Consider the following 18761-nt stretch of genomic DNA (forward strand, 5'->3'; position numbering starts at 1 on the left):
ACCACGGTAAGTATTTGTATCTAAACATAGAAAAAGTAGAGTAAAAATATGGTATTATAATTTTATGGGACTATATACGTGGTCCCCCACTGACCAAAATGTCATTAGGGAGTGTGTGACTGACTCTACTACATAGAATCGGTATGATACCAAGGGGTGGAGGGACAGTAATCCTAGAGGGCCTCTTTGAAAAGTATCATATGGTGGCTCACGCCTGTAATCACAGCACTTTGGGAGGCTGAGGCAGGCGGATCATGAGGTCAGGAGATGGTGACCATCCTGGCCAACATGGTGAAACCCTGTCTCTACTAAAAATACAAAAATTAGCTGGGTATGGTGGCGCACGCCTGTAATCCCAGCTACTCAGGAGGCTGAGGCAGGAGAATCGCTTGAATCTGGGAGGCAGAGATTGCAGTGAGCCAAGGTCGTGCCACTGCACTCCAGCCTGGCAACAGAGTGAGACTCTGTCTCCAAAAAAAAAGAAAAAGAAAAAGAAAAGTACCATATGATAAAAATAATTCAGTGCTGACACAACACAGGATTGGGATAAGCAGCAGGAAATGAAGCTAGGAAGGTAGTGTAGGGATAGATTATTATTATAGCCTTGAACACTATACTCAAGATCTCAGCTTTTATTCAGCAGCCACTAACAGGACTCAATTGTTTTTTAATATACAGGGACCAACATAATCAGATAGGTTTCAAAGAAGACAATGAAGATAATGTTAGTAGCATTCCAAAGGAGAGACCAATTTGTCCAATAGCTCATGAGAGAAGTGATACGGGCTTCTGAACTGTAACTACATAAACTGGAAAAAGGATATATTTAAGAGAAAAATCCAGAGAAAGGACAAGAAGGATGACCACAAATTAGAATCAAAGTTGAGACAATGATGGTTTCTAGCTGAGGTTCCAGAAAGGAGTTTATGCCACATACAAAGTAAAGAATATACAGATACCAGGTTTGGGGAGGCAGAAATGGGTTTCAGAGATATACATAGAAATCTACGAAAAAGGAGTGTTAAGAGACATCAAGGAAGGAGAGTTTCAATTAAAAAAGGGCCAATAACATCAAATACTTTGGAGGAGACATCAAAAGATGAGTGAGATTGGCCACTGAGTTAAACAACTAGGATACTAGTTGTCAGGCCTCACACTGTAAAGGAAATAAAAATAACACTTACTAAAGTAAATCCATTACATGTAGAAACCCAAGCCAATAAACTCTAGACCAGCAGTTCACAAACTTTTTGGTCTTAGGATCATTTACACTTTTAAAATTTAAGAGTTTTTTTTGTTTTTTGTTTTTCTTAATATGGGTCATATATCGATATTTACTATATTACAAATAAAAACTGATAAAAATCTAAATATATAAGTTCATTTAAAAAATAAACACATCACATATTAAATGACATATTTTTATTTTTAAAACTTATTATTTTCCAAAACAAAGGTATTTTGTATGAAGAGTGGCACTGTATATTTTTGCAAACCTCTAACATCTGGCTTAGTAGAAGACATCTGGATTGTCACATCTGTCTCAGCATTCGATTTGTTGCAATACGCTGCTTTAGTCCAAAAATATTAAGAAAATCTGCACTCTCACAGATATATAGTTGAAAAGAGATAAGTAGCTTAATAGCATTTTCAGATAATTACAGATGTTATTCTTTGATACTACATAAAAACACAGTTGTTTCTCAAAGGTTAGTGCAATGTGAAATCTGAAACCACATCAATGAAGTTTACAGTGTTCCCTTAAAATCTGTTGGTATTTTGTACTTCGAATGGATTACCCATTACAGTTTTATAAAATCAAACATTGGTAACTAGGAACCATTTGTTTGCTGAGTTATGCATATTTTCCAAATGCTGACACATTTCATGGTAAAATGTCAAAAATTACATTCATTGATATCACCACTAATCTTCTCATAAAAGTCTTTATACACAGAAACTCTAAAGCTCATTGTTGCTACAAATTTTCAAAAATTCTAATTTTCACTTGAGTGATTATCACTGGCAACATATACTATCAAATGTTTTCCTTGAAGTGATATATTTCTTGAATATATTCACTTTCAAGAAAATATATGCTAAATATCCAAGTCTGAATAACTATGGTATTTCAGGTAGTCTTTCAAGTAAAAATGATGTTGTATGACAAAAAGACTAGTTCTGCTTGCAAGATAAACTACACACGTGCTTTCTCTTAACCGCTATACTTTGGTATACAGTGTAAGTGCTTCATGTGTAGTTCCCACTTTGTCAGACAAAATATTTTTTAAAATATGAGATGTAATAAAATTAGTAAATTTTACTGCTTCAAGGATATTCTTAATTCAAACGGGCATTATTCTTACTGCATTCATGTACATGGTGGTGAAAATTACAATGAAGATAGCAATTTGGTGCCGCTGCTTTGATTCATGCTAAAGTGCTGGCAGTTTTACCCACCATTGCCTCTGCACCATCACAGTGAAAAAAGCAAATAACATTTTCATATTATTATAAAAACAGTGTGAACCTCATAGAAAGGTTCAACTAAAAAGGTATCAGGGACTCTCAGTGTCCCTCAGACTATACTTTGAAAACCACTCTGATATCCGGACTATACAAACACTAATCGCTTGTAAAATTTACCCACATACAATTAACTAGTGTGAGTCCTCTAAGACAGCGGACAAAAAACAAACAAGTAAGAAACCTCCTAGAATAAGGAGTCTCTGAACAACTAAATGGTTGCTAGAAAGGCTCCTCAGATAGACAGGAGGGGGCTCAGGAACCCTGCATTTCTTTAAAAAGGACTTATGTAGATGGTCCTCAATTTTTTTCTCCCATTCCTACACAAAAGGTCTAGGAGAATCAGTGCCAAACCTCAAATTTGAAGACAGAAAGCAAGTATGACAAGAAAACAACAATGCCGAAAAGATTTCTACCAGATGATTGTTGGTTTAAGCTTCTTTCAGAATGTGAATTTTATAGTTTGCTTTTAACAGAAGCTGAAATAACTCATTCTTTTTACCTAACCATAATACTGTGTTCAGTTATAAACACTATATATTTTTAATGAAAAAGTTCCACCTCTTCAGCCTACACTTAAAGGAAAGATCTACTAACACTAAACCTCACATATGGAGCTTGGTACAGTTAAAGTGGTTCTGATTTGCAAAACCGTAAAATTTTAAAGAAACAAAAAAATCCATTCTGCTCACCACTGTATGTCTAGTATCCAACTCAGCCCTTAAATAAGATGCTCAATAAACATTTGCAGAATGCTGAATATTGAAACGGTTGATATGAAATGAAGTATGAACCCAGGTTACCAAACTCATACTAGAATAACACCTAGTTATTATGTGAAATCTTTTCTTTCACATATTTTTTTTCTACTCTTTCTACTATGTGAAATCTTTTTCATAGCTCTCTAAAATAACACCTATGTGAAACCTAAAGGACTGTTACAATATCCTCTAAGAAAATGTAACATTACCTGTTACATTTGAAACCCTGGTATGAACCATTTAGACCACAGTTTAAAACCCAAACCAATAATTCTATCATTTTCATTTCTAAATATTTGCTACCTGAATTAAGCAAAGTAACTGTCCACTCCTAGGTGAAGTAGCAGTAAGACACCAGTCTTAATTTCATCATCACACATTGATTATCACCCTCATACAGACTATCCTTAATATTTCATTTTCTCTGATGATTCAGAATGTTTTTTGTTCTTGAGACAGGGTCTCACTCTGTTGCCCAGGCTGGAATGCAGTGGTATGATCACAGTTCACCGCAACCTCAAACTCTGGGGCTCAAGGGATCCTCCCACTTCGGCCCCCTGAGTAGCTGGGACCACAGGCGTGCACCACCACACCCAGATAATTTTTTTTATTTGTAGTAGAGACAAGATCTCACTGTGTTGCCCAGGTTGGTCTCAAACTCCTGGCCTCAAGAAATCCTCCTGTCTCAGCCTCCCAAAGTGCTGGGCTTACACATGTGGGCCATTAGGCCCAGTCAAGAATGATCCTTAATTTCCTAAAGTTTCTTGCATTTATATTTGGGACATTTCTTGCCTTATAAGAAACTTCAGACAGGCTGGGCATGGTGTCTCACTCCTGTAATCCCAGCACTTCGGGAGGACAAGGCAGACGGATCACCTGAGGTCAGGAGTTTGAGACCAGCCTGGCCAGCATAGTGAAACCCCATCTCTACTACAAATACAAAAATTAGCCTGGCGTGGTGGCGGGCACCTGTAATCCCAGCTACTACAGAGGCTGAGGCATGCAAATTGCTTGAACCTGGGAGGCAGAGGTTGCAGTGAGCCGAGGTCACACCACTGTACTCCAGCCTGGACGACAGAGCAAGATTCTGTCTCAAATTCTGGCCCCCCTCCAAAAAAAAAAGAAAGACAGAAAAGAAACTTCAGATATAAACACTGTGCAGCATCTTGAAAATAATTTGTCACCGTGGAATTTTTTTCCTTCTAAAAATTTTCCTGTCAGTTTGACATTTACTACTGTTTCTCTCACAAAAGCACAATGTAAAAAATTTTGGAGTGAGGGACTGAATAATTACCTGTTGGATATAATGTTCACTATTTGGATAAAGGGTACACTAGAAGCCCAATTCCCTGACTCTGCAATATACCCAATAACATGCACATGTACCCCAAAATATAAAATAAAATTAAAAATTGAGGAACTGAAGCTACAACAAATTGTTTTATTTTGAAATACATGCCATGAATGTAACTTCATTCTATAGAAAGACATGACCTATCATGGATATATAACCCAAAGGAAATGGGCTTCTGTTGCAATATAAAGAATTTGAACTTAATATTCCTTAAAGAAAAAAAAAATATTGTCAATAAAAACTTTAAAGGGACCAGAATGGTGGCTCACTCCTATAATCCCAGTTCTTTGGGAGGCCAACGTGGGAGGATCACTCGAGCTCAGGAGTTTGAGACTAGCCTAGGCAACACAAAGATCCCCATCTCTACAAAAAAATAAGAAAATTAGCCACACGTGATGGCGTGCATCTGTAGTTCCAGCTACTTGGGAGGCTGAGGTGAGAGGATCCCTTGAACCTGGGAGTTCGAGGCTGCAGTGAGCCTGGATGATGCCACTGCAACCCAGGGCAACAGAATGAGATCTTATCTCAAAAAAGAAAAAAGAAAAAAAAATACTTTAAAGGTAGAACAAGGACTCAATCTTCTCCGCAGGTTTAAAAAGAAAAAAGTTTTTCAAATGTCTAGAATGGCTTAGACTTGGCCTAACATTTGGCAATGAGGCAGAATCAGTTCAAAGGTCAGTCTGACCCAAAGGATTCAAATCCCATCTATGGGTCACACAAACAAAACATCAGCAAACTGCATCCTTCTGCTCTGCTGCTATCCAGTCCCAGCTTTAGTACTTGCCAACCTTACTCTGGAAATTACCCTAACTGTTAATTAATATGTCAATTATGGAGAATTATTCCTTCCAACTACTGAAACTTTTGCTTCTCAACAGCATTCTGCAGTCCTTTAATCTTGTTTTTCTAACATTACCAGAGGGAAAAATATTAATATTCTGTGATGCAATCAATATCTTCTCTATTAACAATACCCTGTTCCACACTGTTCTATACAAACATGGATTCTACCCTGAATTTCAGAAACCACTAGGAAAATAACAGATAACAGAGAAATTAGAGCTCTTAGGTTTAACTTAGAGCCAAAATCAAAAGAGAAGAGACAATTCAGAGAGAGGAAGGAAGAAGCTGAGAGGGTCGTAGTGTAGAACACTTACTTTCAGGAACACAGTGTCCCTTAGATTTCTGGTGAGTTGCCCAGAGCCTCTTCAGTTTCAATCCAAATGACAATGCTTCTCTGAGTCCTCCTCAAGTAATGTTTCCACCACTAAAAATTGGATCTACAAGAGCTCGGATGTACCGGTTAAAAACAAAAAAAAAGTCAGGGGCCCCCAGGTGGGCCTCAAGCCTCTTTTAAACTAGGCCCACTTCTCTGTCCTGGGCCAACTCCCCTGTGTACTATATTCCTTCTTCTTCCAGGTGCCAGGTATTCAGCCTGTTTCTTCTCTTCTGAGCTGCCACCACCTACTCTATTTCTCAGGGTTCCTCTAACCCCAAGACTGGCTGTGGAGTAGGACACCAGCTTCCCCCCTTCCTTGCTGTCCCTGCAAATAAACATATAGGCTCTTCTAGTTTCAGTATTTTTCTAATGGCTACAAGAAAATAGAGAGGGAACAACAAAAAGCAATAATATATAGTACCAGAGATCAAGATTATAATAATTGTCTCCACTTTAATGTTCCTGCCTCCAAAAAACAAATTTTCTAAATATTGTTTACTAAGCATTTTAAAAAGCACAAAGTACTAACACGGATATACAAATACACTCTAAACCAACTCCAACCTTACACAGCAATTAAGATACTCTGCTTTTCAAAATACTTAAATCACAAAACACGGGTCCAAAAATAGTAACCACAATCATTTTAGCAAACACTTTTTTTCTTTTTGGAATGTTCTGTTGTAATCCCTTAAATTTAGCATGTCTAAAAGTTGGCTTTCTGAGCATAAAAAATGTTCAAAATATTTTATCCACTGTAAATGAGAATAAATGGGTCCAAAATTAGTAACCACAATCATTTTAGTATATACTTTTTTCTTTTTGGAATGTTCTGCTGTAATCCCTTAAATTTAGAATATGTTTGAAAATTTGCTTTTTGAATATGAAAAATGTACAAAATATTTTATCCATTGTGGGAATATACAAAAAGCATATAATATTTACAAAAAATAAGCATGTCAAAGCCAGCGAGCTTCACTGAGAAAATTTTCAAATAAGTTACTGTCAAGCATTCCTGTCTCTACATTTCAAACTTAATAAAATTCTGTAGTGTTTTAAAAAAAAATCAAGATCACATTTTTTAGAAATCTAAGGTCTACTGAATATTTGCATATGTCAATATCATATATGCCTTTTTTAAAGCAACAGTAAGATAGATTAGTATGCTTATTGTTATAGTTTAGTCCCTAATGAACTTTGTAACATCAAAATATATATCTTCTCTACATATTAAGTAATAAATCACAGGATTATATTTAATTCAAAGGGTACCTTCCTATAAAAATCAAGGAGCTCGATAACTAAGTGCTGACAGATTAAGAATGCCAGACTGAATTTCCTGGATGATTTTCTTTATCCACTTAATTCAAAGTCGTTTTTTAAAAAACAGAGTTATTATACTGCAAGCTTACAATAAATAAAGTCTGAAAATGGGCAGAGATCTTTTCATCTCATTTGTCTAAGAGACTGCCATTTAATCAAACTAAAGATATGCAGGTACTTTCAGTAAAAATCTGTTCCTGTGACTGGGCTCATCTCCAACTACTTATTTATAAAATATTAGAGAACTGGAATAAAAACACTAAATAAAACCTTGATCTGACCCTTCCAGAAGTCCATATAGAAAAGAAGTTTAATATATTGTGTATTCTGCAATCAGATAGTTTTCTTTTTTTAGGAACGAAATTAAATTACATCCTTTGCTCCTAAAGAGGATTTTATGGGTTTTCCTTGATCCCTACACACTAACACAACAATGCAGCCAACATTTTTATACCCAGAGTGGGGAGAGGGACATTACACACGGCGATACGAATTAAATCGCAGTAGCTAATGCCTCCCATAAATAATTTATTCTCTCTTGGCAGCAAAAAACCTTACAGCCTCTTCAATTACCCCTCACCGCAAACCATCGCCTGGGTTGCGATCAATGTGACCCAGTTCCTATCGCCACAGCCACCTCCGTCTCGCCTCCTCCCGCCGGGTCCGCGAATGTCATGGGAGGGGGCGGCAGCCGCAGGGGCGTCCCCTGGTCGTCACCCCGCCAGCCGGCGGCGCGCGGGGCAGGCCTGGGACTCACCGGGTGGAGGTGCCCTTCCGCACATCGCACATCATGCACTTGAAGGCCTCGGCGCTGTTCCGGAAGGTGCAGACGCTACAGTCCCAGTAACCCTCATCCGAGGACGGCTTCGGCTGCCGCTTCGGCCTGCAGGACACAACCCGGACACGACGCGGCGCGGGGTCACCAGCAGGCCGCGCCCGGCGCCCGGGCCCCGCGGCCGCCCCCGCCCCGCCCCCCGCCCCAATTCCGCGACCCCCGCCCGGCGGGCCCCCGGCGGGCCCTCGGCGCGCCGCGCTCCGGCTCCAAGGGGGAAGGAAGTCAGGAAGAGGCAGGGCGCGAGCCCGGCCGCACTCGCCGCCGCCACAGCCGCTCTGACACCCGGGCTGCCGCTCCGGTAGCCGCCGCCATCGCGGCTCCATTGTGGGGCGGCCGGCGCCGGCCCCCTCACGCGGCAGCACTCGCACACCAGCGGCGCCGCCCCCGTGCTCGCCCCGGTGCCCGGGCGGCGAGCGAGGCAGCCACCCGAAGCCCTGCACCAGGGCCCTGCCGCCCGCACAGTCCGGGCCCCGGGGCCCGGGCGCTGTTACCTGGTGGGGCTCTTCTTGTCTCCCATGGCTTGGCTATCAACGCACGCTGAGAGTCGCCGCCGCGGCCGCTCTGTTTGTCAATAAGGAGGATAATAAGCCGGGCGGAAGCGGGCGGGGGAGGAGGGAGGAAGGGGGCGGGGAAGGCCGCACCGCCGCGCTCCGGAGCCGCCGCCGGATCCCACGCAGCCTCCAGCTGTCGGGGAAACTCCTGCCTGGGCGCACGTGACCCGCGCCCGCCAACCAGCAGCCGCGCCGGAGACTTCAAACGCGGCCAGCGCGGCCCAGCACCCGCGGCGAGTTAGCCGGCGGGCGGTGCGGAGGTGGACGCCTCGGCCTCGGGAGCCGGCGCCGCCTCTCCGCACTGTTGCCCTGTCGCCTTCTCGGTACCCACGGCTGCCAGGGACTGCCGCGCGCTCCAGAGCCCCTCTGAGGAGGAAAATATCTGTCCCACCGACTGGCTTGGGATGCTCAGTCATCCCGTGCGAAGCCTGGTCCAAGGTCTGGCATTCGGAGGCCTGTCCAGGTCTGGACAGAAGTGCCAGCCCGGGGTCTCCAGGTAGAACGACTTTCCTGGCCGCCGTCCTTAGCTACTCAGTCCCCGCCTGCAGGACACCACGGGGAAGGCGGGAACCAACACGCAGCGCCATTGCTAGATGCCTTAAAGCGCTACACAGATGCTCAAACAAGTAGGGCTTGTCACCCCTAACTTATAGGAATCGAAATCAAGACTCAAGAGAGGTTAGGTGACTTCCTCTGGGCTACATAATTAGAAAATGACAAAGCCAGGAGTCTAACTCTGCTCTAATTCCAAAGGCGCCCTTTTGGCCTCTCAGGCCTCTGCAGTAGCTGCTTTTGAAAGAAACCCAATACATACTCATAAGGCCTTTTTAAATATAAGGAGTTTGCATGTCCCCTCAACGCTGTCTGCTAACAAAAGAACACCTTCCCAGGTCTCTTTACCTCAATATACTAAATAAAGGTCCTCATACTCCAGACTCCAGCAACAGCCATCAAACTGGTCTCCGAAGCTCCACTTCCACCTCCCCAATCGATTCAGTAGTCCACAACCAGATGAATAATAAAATGCTGTTAATATTATGCCACCACTCTGATCAAGAACCACTAACGACTCCCACACTCCTTAGCCTGGCATTTAAAGGCTTCACACATTTTCCCTACCTCTGCATCCCTCTCCCATGAGAAAAGCTGTCTCCTGACAATGCACATGGGTTACTTCTGCATAAACTAGATCCCTCTTTAACAGTGCTGTTTCTGTCCATCTTTCTAGGTTTACATCAATTCCGAATTCATGTAAAATGATAATTTCATAGCTAAACTACAAAGGAAATGGTACAGTCAGAAGTCCAGGGTTCTCAGCCTGCTTCCCCTGTTTCTTAGCTGATAGATCTTGGAAGTATTGCTTAATTTCTGTAATTCTCAACGTTTTCATCTTCTGAATGGCATCTATATGAGATTGTTGTGCGATTAATAATAAAATAATATTTTTTGGCCGGGCGCGGTGGCTCACGTGTGTAATCCCAGCACTTTGGGAGGTGGAGGCGGGCGGATCACCTGAGGTCAGGAGTTCAAGACCAGCCTGGCCAACTTGGTGAAACCCCATCTCTACTAAAAAATATACAAAAATTAGCCTGGCGTGGTGGCGGGTGCCTGTAATCTCAACTACTCGGGAGGCTGAGGCAGAGAGAATTGCTTGAACCCGGGAGTCGGAGGGTGCAGTGAGCCGAGATCGTGCCACTGCACTCCAGCCTGGGCGACAGAGCGAGACTCCGCCTCTAAATAAATAAATAAATAATTTTTTTTAGCACTATGTGCCAGGCACTTTGTAAATCCCTGTACGTAGATTCATATTTTAAAGGACTCAAAGTGCTATGCACATGGCCTCATTGACTGCAGATGCTCTTCGATTTAGAATGGGGATACTTCCCGATAAATCCATCTTAAATAAAAAATACCATAAATCGAAAATGCATTTGGTACACCGATAAACCCATCGTAAAGTAGAAAAATCGTAAGTTGAGCCGTTGTAAATCCATAGTCTAGCCCTTCATTTTAAAGACAAGGAAGTTAGGGCCCAGGTTAAATGGTTTTTCTTTAATGAATAGGCCAGGGTTAGAGCTCAGGTATCCTGAGACGAATGTCTTTCACCGCACCTTCTTTCTGATTAACCAAGTCACTCCATTTACATAGCAGTCTCTAAACTCATTCTACTATCTGTACTTTTTGCAAATGTAGCTTCTCATGATTCAGACCCGAATTCGGAAACCAGGAACCACGAGGAGTATGATTGAGGAAAGTATACAAGAGAACGAGATTTGAGGCCTAGTCTTTAAGCTCTCAGTAATGCAGTGGGTAAACTCAGCTAAATCACTTCCTTTTTTTCATATGTAAAATAAAGGAGTTAAAACTACTGTCACAACTAAGGTCTCTTACAAGTCAAAGGCATTGTGATGTTTTTAAATGCCTCAACTGGATGGATCCTCAAAGAGACTGATAAGAACTACTCCACTTGCAAAAGTGATGGCAACAATGTATTTTTAAATAAAAAGAAAACTAAATCAAGCACTCTAAAAATACCCCATGCTGCAAATCACCATTTCACTAGATTGTAACCTCCATCACTAAAAAGTAAGCCGCACCTCTAAATCATGAACAAAAGGGACAAGAACTTTTATTGTCTTTATTGCTGCATCTCCAGCCCCTAGAACAGTGTGACACATAGTGGGCGCTCAATAAATATTCTGAGAATAAATACATCCCCTTATAGCCAGGTTAGCAGGCAATACAATAGTTAGTATTCCCAGCTACTTGGGAGGCTGAGGCAGGAAAATAACTTGGGCCCCGGAGTTCGAGACCAGCCTGAGCAACATAGCAAGACCCTGTTTCTAAAATAAGTAATCAATATGTTCACTTGTGTTACAATTCTTGAATGAGATTTTTTCTTTCATATTGGGATTTACAAACTGTTAGGCATATTGCTTGCAGTGGATGGTCAATAAATGCCAGAATTAACATTTATCCTTCAAAATGAACTTTACAACTCCGCACATCCTTGTCGATGAACCAGGAACCTAGTTTATGTGGAGCACAGAATCACATGCCCTCGCACTATACCAACTGCCTCCCATTTATTGGTGTTTCTCTTAAAAAAAAAAAAAAAATCTGCCTCTACTAGGCTTACATGGAGACAGTAGTACAAGAGCTATTCCTGCCATTTCACCACAAAAAGCCACACCTTTCCTAAAGTGTTTCTCTGCTAGCTGTAAGAGTGGCTGTTGTGGAGAATAAAGATTTTATTACTAGAGTGGCCCAGGTGTCTTTTCAATACATTAACAGAATTCAGTACTTTAGAAATGTAATTTATTAGGGTCACTTGTAAAGTGACAAACACTAACAATCGTTTTAACAATTTAACAATAAAGTGTTGAAGTTTTCTGATTATTTACTTTTTTGTTGTTGTTTGTTTGTTTTTGTTTGTTTTTGTGTGTGAGCCAGTCTCACTCTACTGCCTGCGCTGTAGTACAGTGGTGCCATCATAGGTCACTACAGCCTTGAACTTCTGGGCTCCAGCGATTCTCCTGCCTCAGCCTCCCAAAGTGCTGGGATTCCAGGCATGAGCCACTGTGCCTGTCCTTACCTTAATTTTTAAAAGGTAAATGAGGGCAGACGCAGTGGCTCATGCCTGTAATCCCCATACTTTGGGAGGCTGAGGTGGGTGAATATCTTGAGCTCAGGAGTTGAACACCAGCCTGGGTCATATGGGGAAACCCTGTCTCTACAAAAAATACAAAAATTAGCCGGGTGTGGTGGCATGCACCTGTAGTCCCAGCTATTCGGGAGGCTGAGGTGCGAGGATCGCTTGAATCCAGGAAGCAGAGGTTGCAGTGAGCCAAGATCACACCACTGCTCTCTATCCTCAGTGACAGAACGAAGCTCTGTCAAAAAAAAAAAAAAAAAAAAAAAAAAAAAAAGGTAAAGCAATCTTTACTTTCCCCAGTTACTGAGGAAGCTGAGAGCTGAGGCAGGGAGGATTACGAAACTGAGCAGGTCAAAACTCCTGTGCAGCGCCAGGCGCAGTGGCTCACACCTGTAATCCCAGCACTTTGGGAGGCTGAGATGGGCGGATCACCTGAGGTCAGGAGTTTGAGACCAGCCTGGTCAACATGGTGAAACCCCATCTCTACTAAAAAAATACAAAAATTAGCCAGGCGTGGTGGCACACGCCTGTAATCCCAGCTACTCAGGATTCTGGGGCAGGGAGAATTGCTTGAACCTGGGAGGCAGAGGTCGCAGTGAGCTGAGATTGTGCCACTGCACTCTAGCCTGGAGGACAGAGTGAGACTCCATCTCAAAAACAAAAACAAAAAACTCCCATGCTGATCAGCTGTGGGATCATGCCTGTGAATAGACACTGCACTCCAGCGTAGGCAACATGGCAGGGACTATGTCTCTATAAAATAAATAAATTAAAATTAAAGTAATCCCTAGGCCATTGATATAATAATATCCGCTCCCATTCCAATATGCTTCCTAGGAGAGACTGGAGTAGGTACTGAAATTGTGCATGTGATTCTGTGTACAGGTGAACCATAATCTGTTCTCTCTGGAGAATGAATAAAAAGATTGAGAGTCTGTCTTAGATCAAGAGACTGACAGTGGGCCAGGTGCAGTGGTTCACACCTATAATCCCAGCACTTTCAGAGGCCAAGGCAGGAGGGTCTCTTGAGCTCAGGAGTTCAACACTAGCCTGGACAACATAGCGAAACTTCGTTTCTACTAAAAAACAAACAAACAAACAAACAAAAAACATTAGCCTGGTGTGGTGGTGCACATCCGTAGTCCCAGCTACTTGGGAGGATCATTTGAGCCCAGAAGATCGAGGCTGCAGTGAGCTATGATAGTGCCACTGCACTGCAGCCTGGGCAACAGAGTGAGACCCTGTCTCAGAAAATTAAAAATTAAAAAAAGGAGACAGCAGGATCTCAGAGGCCGTAGATCTTCTGGTTAGTCTTGAGTTTATTAGCCAAACATAATAACAGCAATAAAAACTATGTATTGATGTTGTATACAGTTATTAGGCAACAGGAGCTAATACCTGAAATGAGAAGTACCCTCTTGTTTATTAACTGGAATTTGAGAGAAAATGGGTTACCTAAGGGAGAAATGAGCTATAAACCTTCCCTGAGAGCGGGAACTCAAAGTATAATAGTAAGCTACAATGGTAAAACCAATCATGTTTTGAAAGATGGATTTGTGTGGTTTTTGTTTGGTTGACTGGTATCTAATTTTGTTAGTTATAAAAGTTATATGTCACCAGTTGTACAGTATTTGTTTTCTAGAGTGCCATACCAAAGTACTGCAGACTAGGTGGTGTAAACAACAGAAATTTATTTGCTCACAGTTCTGAAACTTAGAATTCTGCAGTCAAGATGTCAGCAGGGGGCCGGGCGCAATGGTTCACGCCTGAAATCCCGCACTTTGGGAGGCCGAGGCTGGCAGATCATGAGGTCAGAAGATCGAGACCATCCTGGCTAACACGGTGAAACCCCGTCTCTACGAAAAATACAAAAAAATTAGCCAGGCACGGTGGCAGGCACCTGTAGTCCCAGCTACTTGGGAGCCTGAGGCAGGAGAATGGCATGAACTTAGGAGGTGGAACTTGCAGTGAGCTGAGATCACACCACTGTACTCCAGCCTGGGCGACAGAACGAGATTCCATCAAAACAACAACAACAACAACAAACCAGATGTCAGCACAGCAGGGTGATTTCTTCTAAGGCCTCATTCCTTGGCTTGTAGATGACCTGCTTTGTCTTGAGTGGTCTTCTCTCTGTGTGTCTGTGTCCTAACCTCCCCTTCTTATAAGGATACTAGTAATTGGATTAGGGCTATCCTAATGACCACATTTTAATTTAATCACATCTTTAAAGACTCTGGATTAGGGCTATCCTAATGACCACATTTTAATTTAATCACATCTTTAAAGACTCTTTGAAGACTCCAAATGCAGTCACATTCTAAGATACTGGGGGGTTAAGACATAAACATATGAATTTTGGGGGAGGGAAAGACATGGTTCAGCCCATAATACTAGTGTCAAGTTCAGCAAATATATGTGTGTATATATATATGTAAATTAACATATCCAGTGCCTTGTTATAACACTCCTGGTACAGGTTCGCAATCCTTATCTGAAACCCTTAAAGCTGGATGTGTTTTATAAGTAAGGCATTTGGGAATTTTCAAAAGGCAGTTGACACAAATAATACATAATTACCTAACACTTTGAGTGGGTTCTGAGATAGTGCCTCTTAATCAAACACACTAATATTTCTGAAAAACATAAATATTCATACTAAGTGGGAAAATTAATGTCTGTAAATCATCTCACATCAGTTCTACTCAGGTTTTGCTGCTAAATGATAAAAGGTAAAATATAAAAAAGGTTTCAATTTTCAGTGCTTCTTGGATTATGGGATTGTGGACAAAGGATTATGGATCTGTAAAAATTTGAGTAAGAATTAAGATTACAAAAATTAAGATTTAAAATATCCACATTATTTGACCCAGTAATTCTATTTTGACAAATATATCCTAAGGAGACAACCTGAAATGCATAAAAAGTTTTTCCACAGAAATAGCCATGAAATTATTTTAATGTACGTTTAAAACAACCTGTATGGTCATCTGAAGAGAAATAGTTAAATAAAGTATGATCTAACCAAAGAACTGGATTTTAAGAAGTCATTAAAAACAATGTTGGTGAATAATTTGTAACAAGAGGCAATGCTTCCGTTGTAATGTTAAGTGAAAAAGGCAGAATCTAAAATTGAATAAGTATATAAAAAGCACAGAAAACATTACAAGGAGACACACCTAAATATTAATGGTAACTTGTCAGTCTCTCAAGTTCTTTTTTCTTTTCTTTTCTTTCTTTTTTTTTTTTTTTTTTTTCTTTAAGACAGAGAGTTTTGTTCTTGTCGCCCAGGCTGGAGTGCAATGTTGTGATCTCTACTCACTGCAACCTCCACCTCCTGGGTTCAAGCATTTCTCCTGCCTCAGCCTCCTGAGTAGCTGGGATTACAGGCGCCTGCCATCAGGCCGGGTTAATTTTTTGTATTTTTAGTAGAGATAGGGTTTCACCATGTTGGTCAAGCTGGTCTTGAACTTCTGATCTCAGGTGATCCACCCACCTCGGCCTCCCAAAGTGCTGGGATTACAGGCATGAGCCACGGCGCCTAGCCTTTTTTTTTTTTTTTTTTTTTTTTTTGATTGAGACAGGGTCTTGCTCTGTCACCCAGGCTGGAGTGCAGTGGCACAATCATGTCTCACTGCAGCCTTAAGTTCCCAGGCTCCACCAATCCTCCCACCTCAGCCTCCCACGTAGCTGGGACCATAGGTGCATGCCACTACTCCTGGCTAATTTTTGTATTTTTGGTAAAGATGGGGTTTCACCATGTTTCCCAGGATGGTCTCAAACTTCTAAGCCCAAGTGATCCACTCACTGGAGCCTCCCAAAATGCTAGGATGTACATGCATGAGCCACTATGCCTGGCCCAGTCTCAACTTCATTTCAGCACAGTATTGCCCATTTTTTACAGTTTGCCTCTAGCCTTTTGTTCCTTCCTTGCTCTCAATTCTCTCCCCCTATATTTTTAGCCTTCCCCTCATTTTTACTCCCCTTTCTAATTGCTCTCTATGGTATCCCATGGTCTCACCTTAACTAATGGCACCACCAACCAGCGCTCCATTTCTCCTGCATTTCCTCTTTACTCCAAACCAGCCCAACACTAGATTCAAAGTAGCCTCTTTGAATCCACCTTTCCCAAATCCAGGAAGTAGTGTGATGGGAACATAAGATTCGTTAATGAAGGACAACCTTGAACAGGGAACTGGGAGTCATTGTTTCAAGACTTTACCCCACCCCTCTGAAAGGGGAGCACTGTGGCCCACTGGTGCTGGTGTCTCTGACAAGGTCTTATTCAGCTGGTTCTGCAAATACCAGGAAAACTGCAAAGTGGATTCTGCTTCTGCCAAAGAAAGGAACTGCTGCTGCTGGAGCGATGCTTGGAGGAGCAGGGAGAGGACTGGATGCCAACAAAAAGCCAACAAGAAGCAAACAGAAGAAAAGCAACTGCCGGGGGCGGTGGCTCACACCTGTAAGCCCAGCTCTTTGGGAGACCAAGGAGGGTGGATCATCTGAGGTTACGAGTTCAAGACCAGTCTGGCCAACATGGTGAAAACCCGTCTCTACTAAAATACAAAAATTAGCCAGGCATGATGGCGAGTGCCTGTAATCCCAGCTACTCAGGAGGCTGAGATAGGAGAATCGCTTGAACCCAGGAGATGGTGGTTGCAGTGAGCCGAGATCTTACCACTGCACTGCACTCCAGCCTGGAAGGCTGAGCGAGACTCCGTCTCAAAAAAAAAAAAACAAAAAAAACAAAAAACAAGTCCCTTCTTTCTCCAGCTGTGCAGCCTCCTGCTGGTACCCCTTGGCTGAGCCAGGTGGAGCAAGAGAACAAAGTGAAAATGGTGTCCCAGAGTATAGCTGAGTACTAGCTCCCATCACAAAGCCGAGTGTAGCATGGAGGGTGGGGTGGGGCTGACGGACGATGACCTCTTTGACCACTCAGCATCACACAAACTTTTCTACACGTATTTAAACTTCTATACAATGAGACATTTCTACCATTCCCCTAGATGCAACTATCCCATATACAAAGACATTCTCATCCACCCCTAAAATGAGGAGACACTGTGCCCCAACAGTCATTATATCCACACTAATGGATATAATCACACTGTCCATCTCCACACTATTTTAATAACTCCTTAAATTCAGTCACAGTCTTAACTGGTTTTCTGTTACTGAAATACTAAATGTTATAGTTTAACCTCCAACAAAACTTATATTAAGTAATAAAAGGAGGACGAGGAAGAATAAAATAGTTCATACTTACAAATGCACACACATACATGCACACACATAAGCAATGAAGAAAATATATGTAGCTGCTACGTCCTCCTTTCTGTAACTAGTCATGGGACCACAGTTGTTAGTTATAACTGTGTCCCACTAACCATTCCCTGTTACCCCTTACTTCAGTCAAGCTCTTAGCAACGCTGAGTTCTTTGCCTGATGAGGTGACCCAAGCCTTCATTCCTGAAGTGTCTAAATGCTCAGTAGTCCTGACTTGGTTTGGTTACTGAAGTCTCCATTAACTTTTACTATTGGACATTGAAGTACTAAGAGGTACTCTGAAGAATACCCTAGGCTGAAGACATAGTGATTTTTTTTTCCCTTCAGTTTTTATTTTAAGTTCCAGGGTACACGTTCAGGATATGCAGGTTTGCTACATAAGTAAAGTGTGCCATGGTGGTTTCCTGCTCAGATCACCTTGGTATGAAGTCCAGCATCTATCTGTTATTGTTCCTGATGCTCTCCTGCCCAGTAATTCCCACTCCAACAGGCCCCAGTATATGTTGGTCCCCTCCCTGTGTCCATGTGTTTTTATTGTTCAGCTCCCACTTATAATTGAGAACATGTATGTTTGATTTTCTGTTCCTGCATTAGTTTGTTGATGATAACAGCTTCTAGAGCCAACCATGTCCCTGCAAAGGATATGATCTCGCTCCTTTTTATGACTCATAGTATTCCATGGTGTATATGTACCACATATTCTTTCTCCAGTCTATAATTGATGGACATTTGGATTGATTCCGTGTCTTTGCTATTGTGAATAGTGCTGCCATGAACATAAGCGTGCATGTATCTTTAGAATATAATGATTTATATGCCTTTGGGTATATACCCGGTAATAGGATGACTGGGTCAAATGATATTTCTGCCTCTAGATCTTTGAGAAATTGCCACACTGTCTTCTGCAGTAGTTAAACTAATTTACACTCCCACCAACAGTGTAAAAGCATTCCTACTTCTCCACAACCTCACCAGCATCTGTTGTTTCTGGACTTTTTAATAATTGCCATTCTGAATGGCGTGAAATGGTATCTCATTGTGGGTTTGGTTTGCATTTCTCTGACATAGTCATTTTTATCCTTGCAGTGTATCAGTAACCCAATTTTGCCTTGAATCTGGTTCAGTCTCCCCATCCAATAAAGCAACGTTCTTATCTATCTTTAGTTGGATGACACGAGGAGTACTCAATATCCAAGTGGCAATTTCATCATCCAATTCAATAGAACCATTGCTGTGGCCTTTCATGAAAGC

At 42.0% G+C, this 18761-nt stretch overlaps 1 protein-coding gene across 7 annotated transcripts in view; it reads right to left on the reverse strand.

Moving 5' to 3' along the window:
* The window catches only part of YAF2 (YY1 associated factor 2), a 78600-nt gene extending 69997 nt beyond the window's left edge, over window positions 1–8603 (reverse strand). For 2 of the 7 annotated variants that reach the window (XM_077952492.1, XM_077952491.1), the window contains exons 1-2: window positions 8278–8356; window positions 7941–8066 (exon numbers count right to left, since the gene is read on the reverse strand). In XM_077952492.1, the coding sequence (XP_077808618.1) occupies window positions 7941–8066; window positions 8278–8330 (179 nt within the window). In that variant the 5' untranslated portion in view covers window positions 8331–8356. 7 annotated transcript variants of the gene reach the window in all.
* Between the last annotated feature and the right edge of the window lie 10158 nt (window positions 8604–18761).

The sequence above is a fragment of the Macaca mulatta genome, chromosome 11 (genome assembly GCF_049350105.2).
Source record: "Macaca mulatta isolate MMU2019108-1 chromosome 11, T2T-MMU8v2.0, whole genome shotgun sequence".
Taxonomy (NCBI): domain Eukaryota; kingdom Metazoa; phylum Chordata; class Mammalia; order Primates; family Cercopithecidae; genus Macaca; species Macaca mulatta.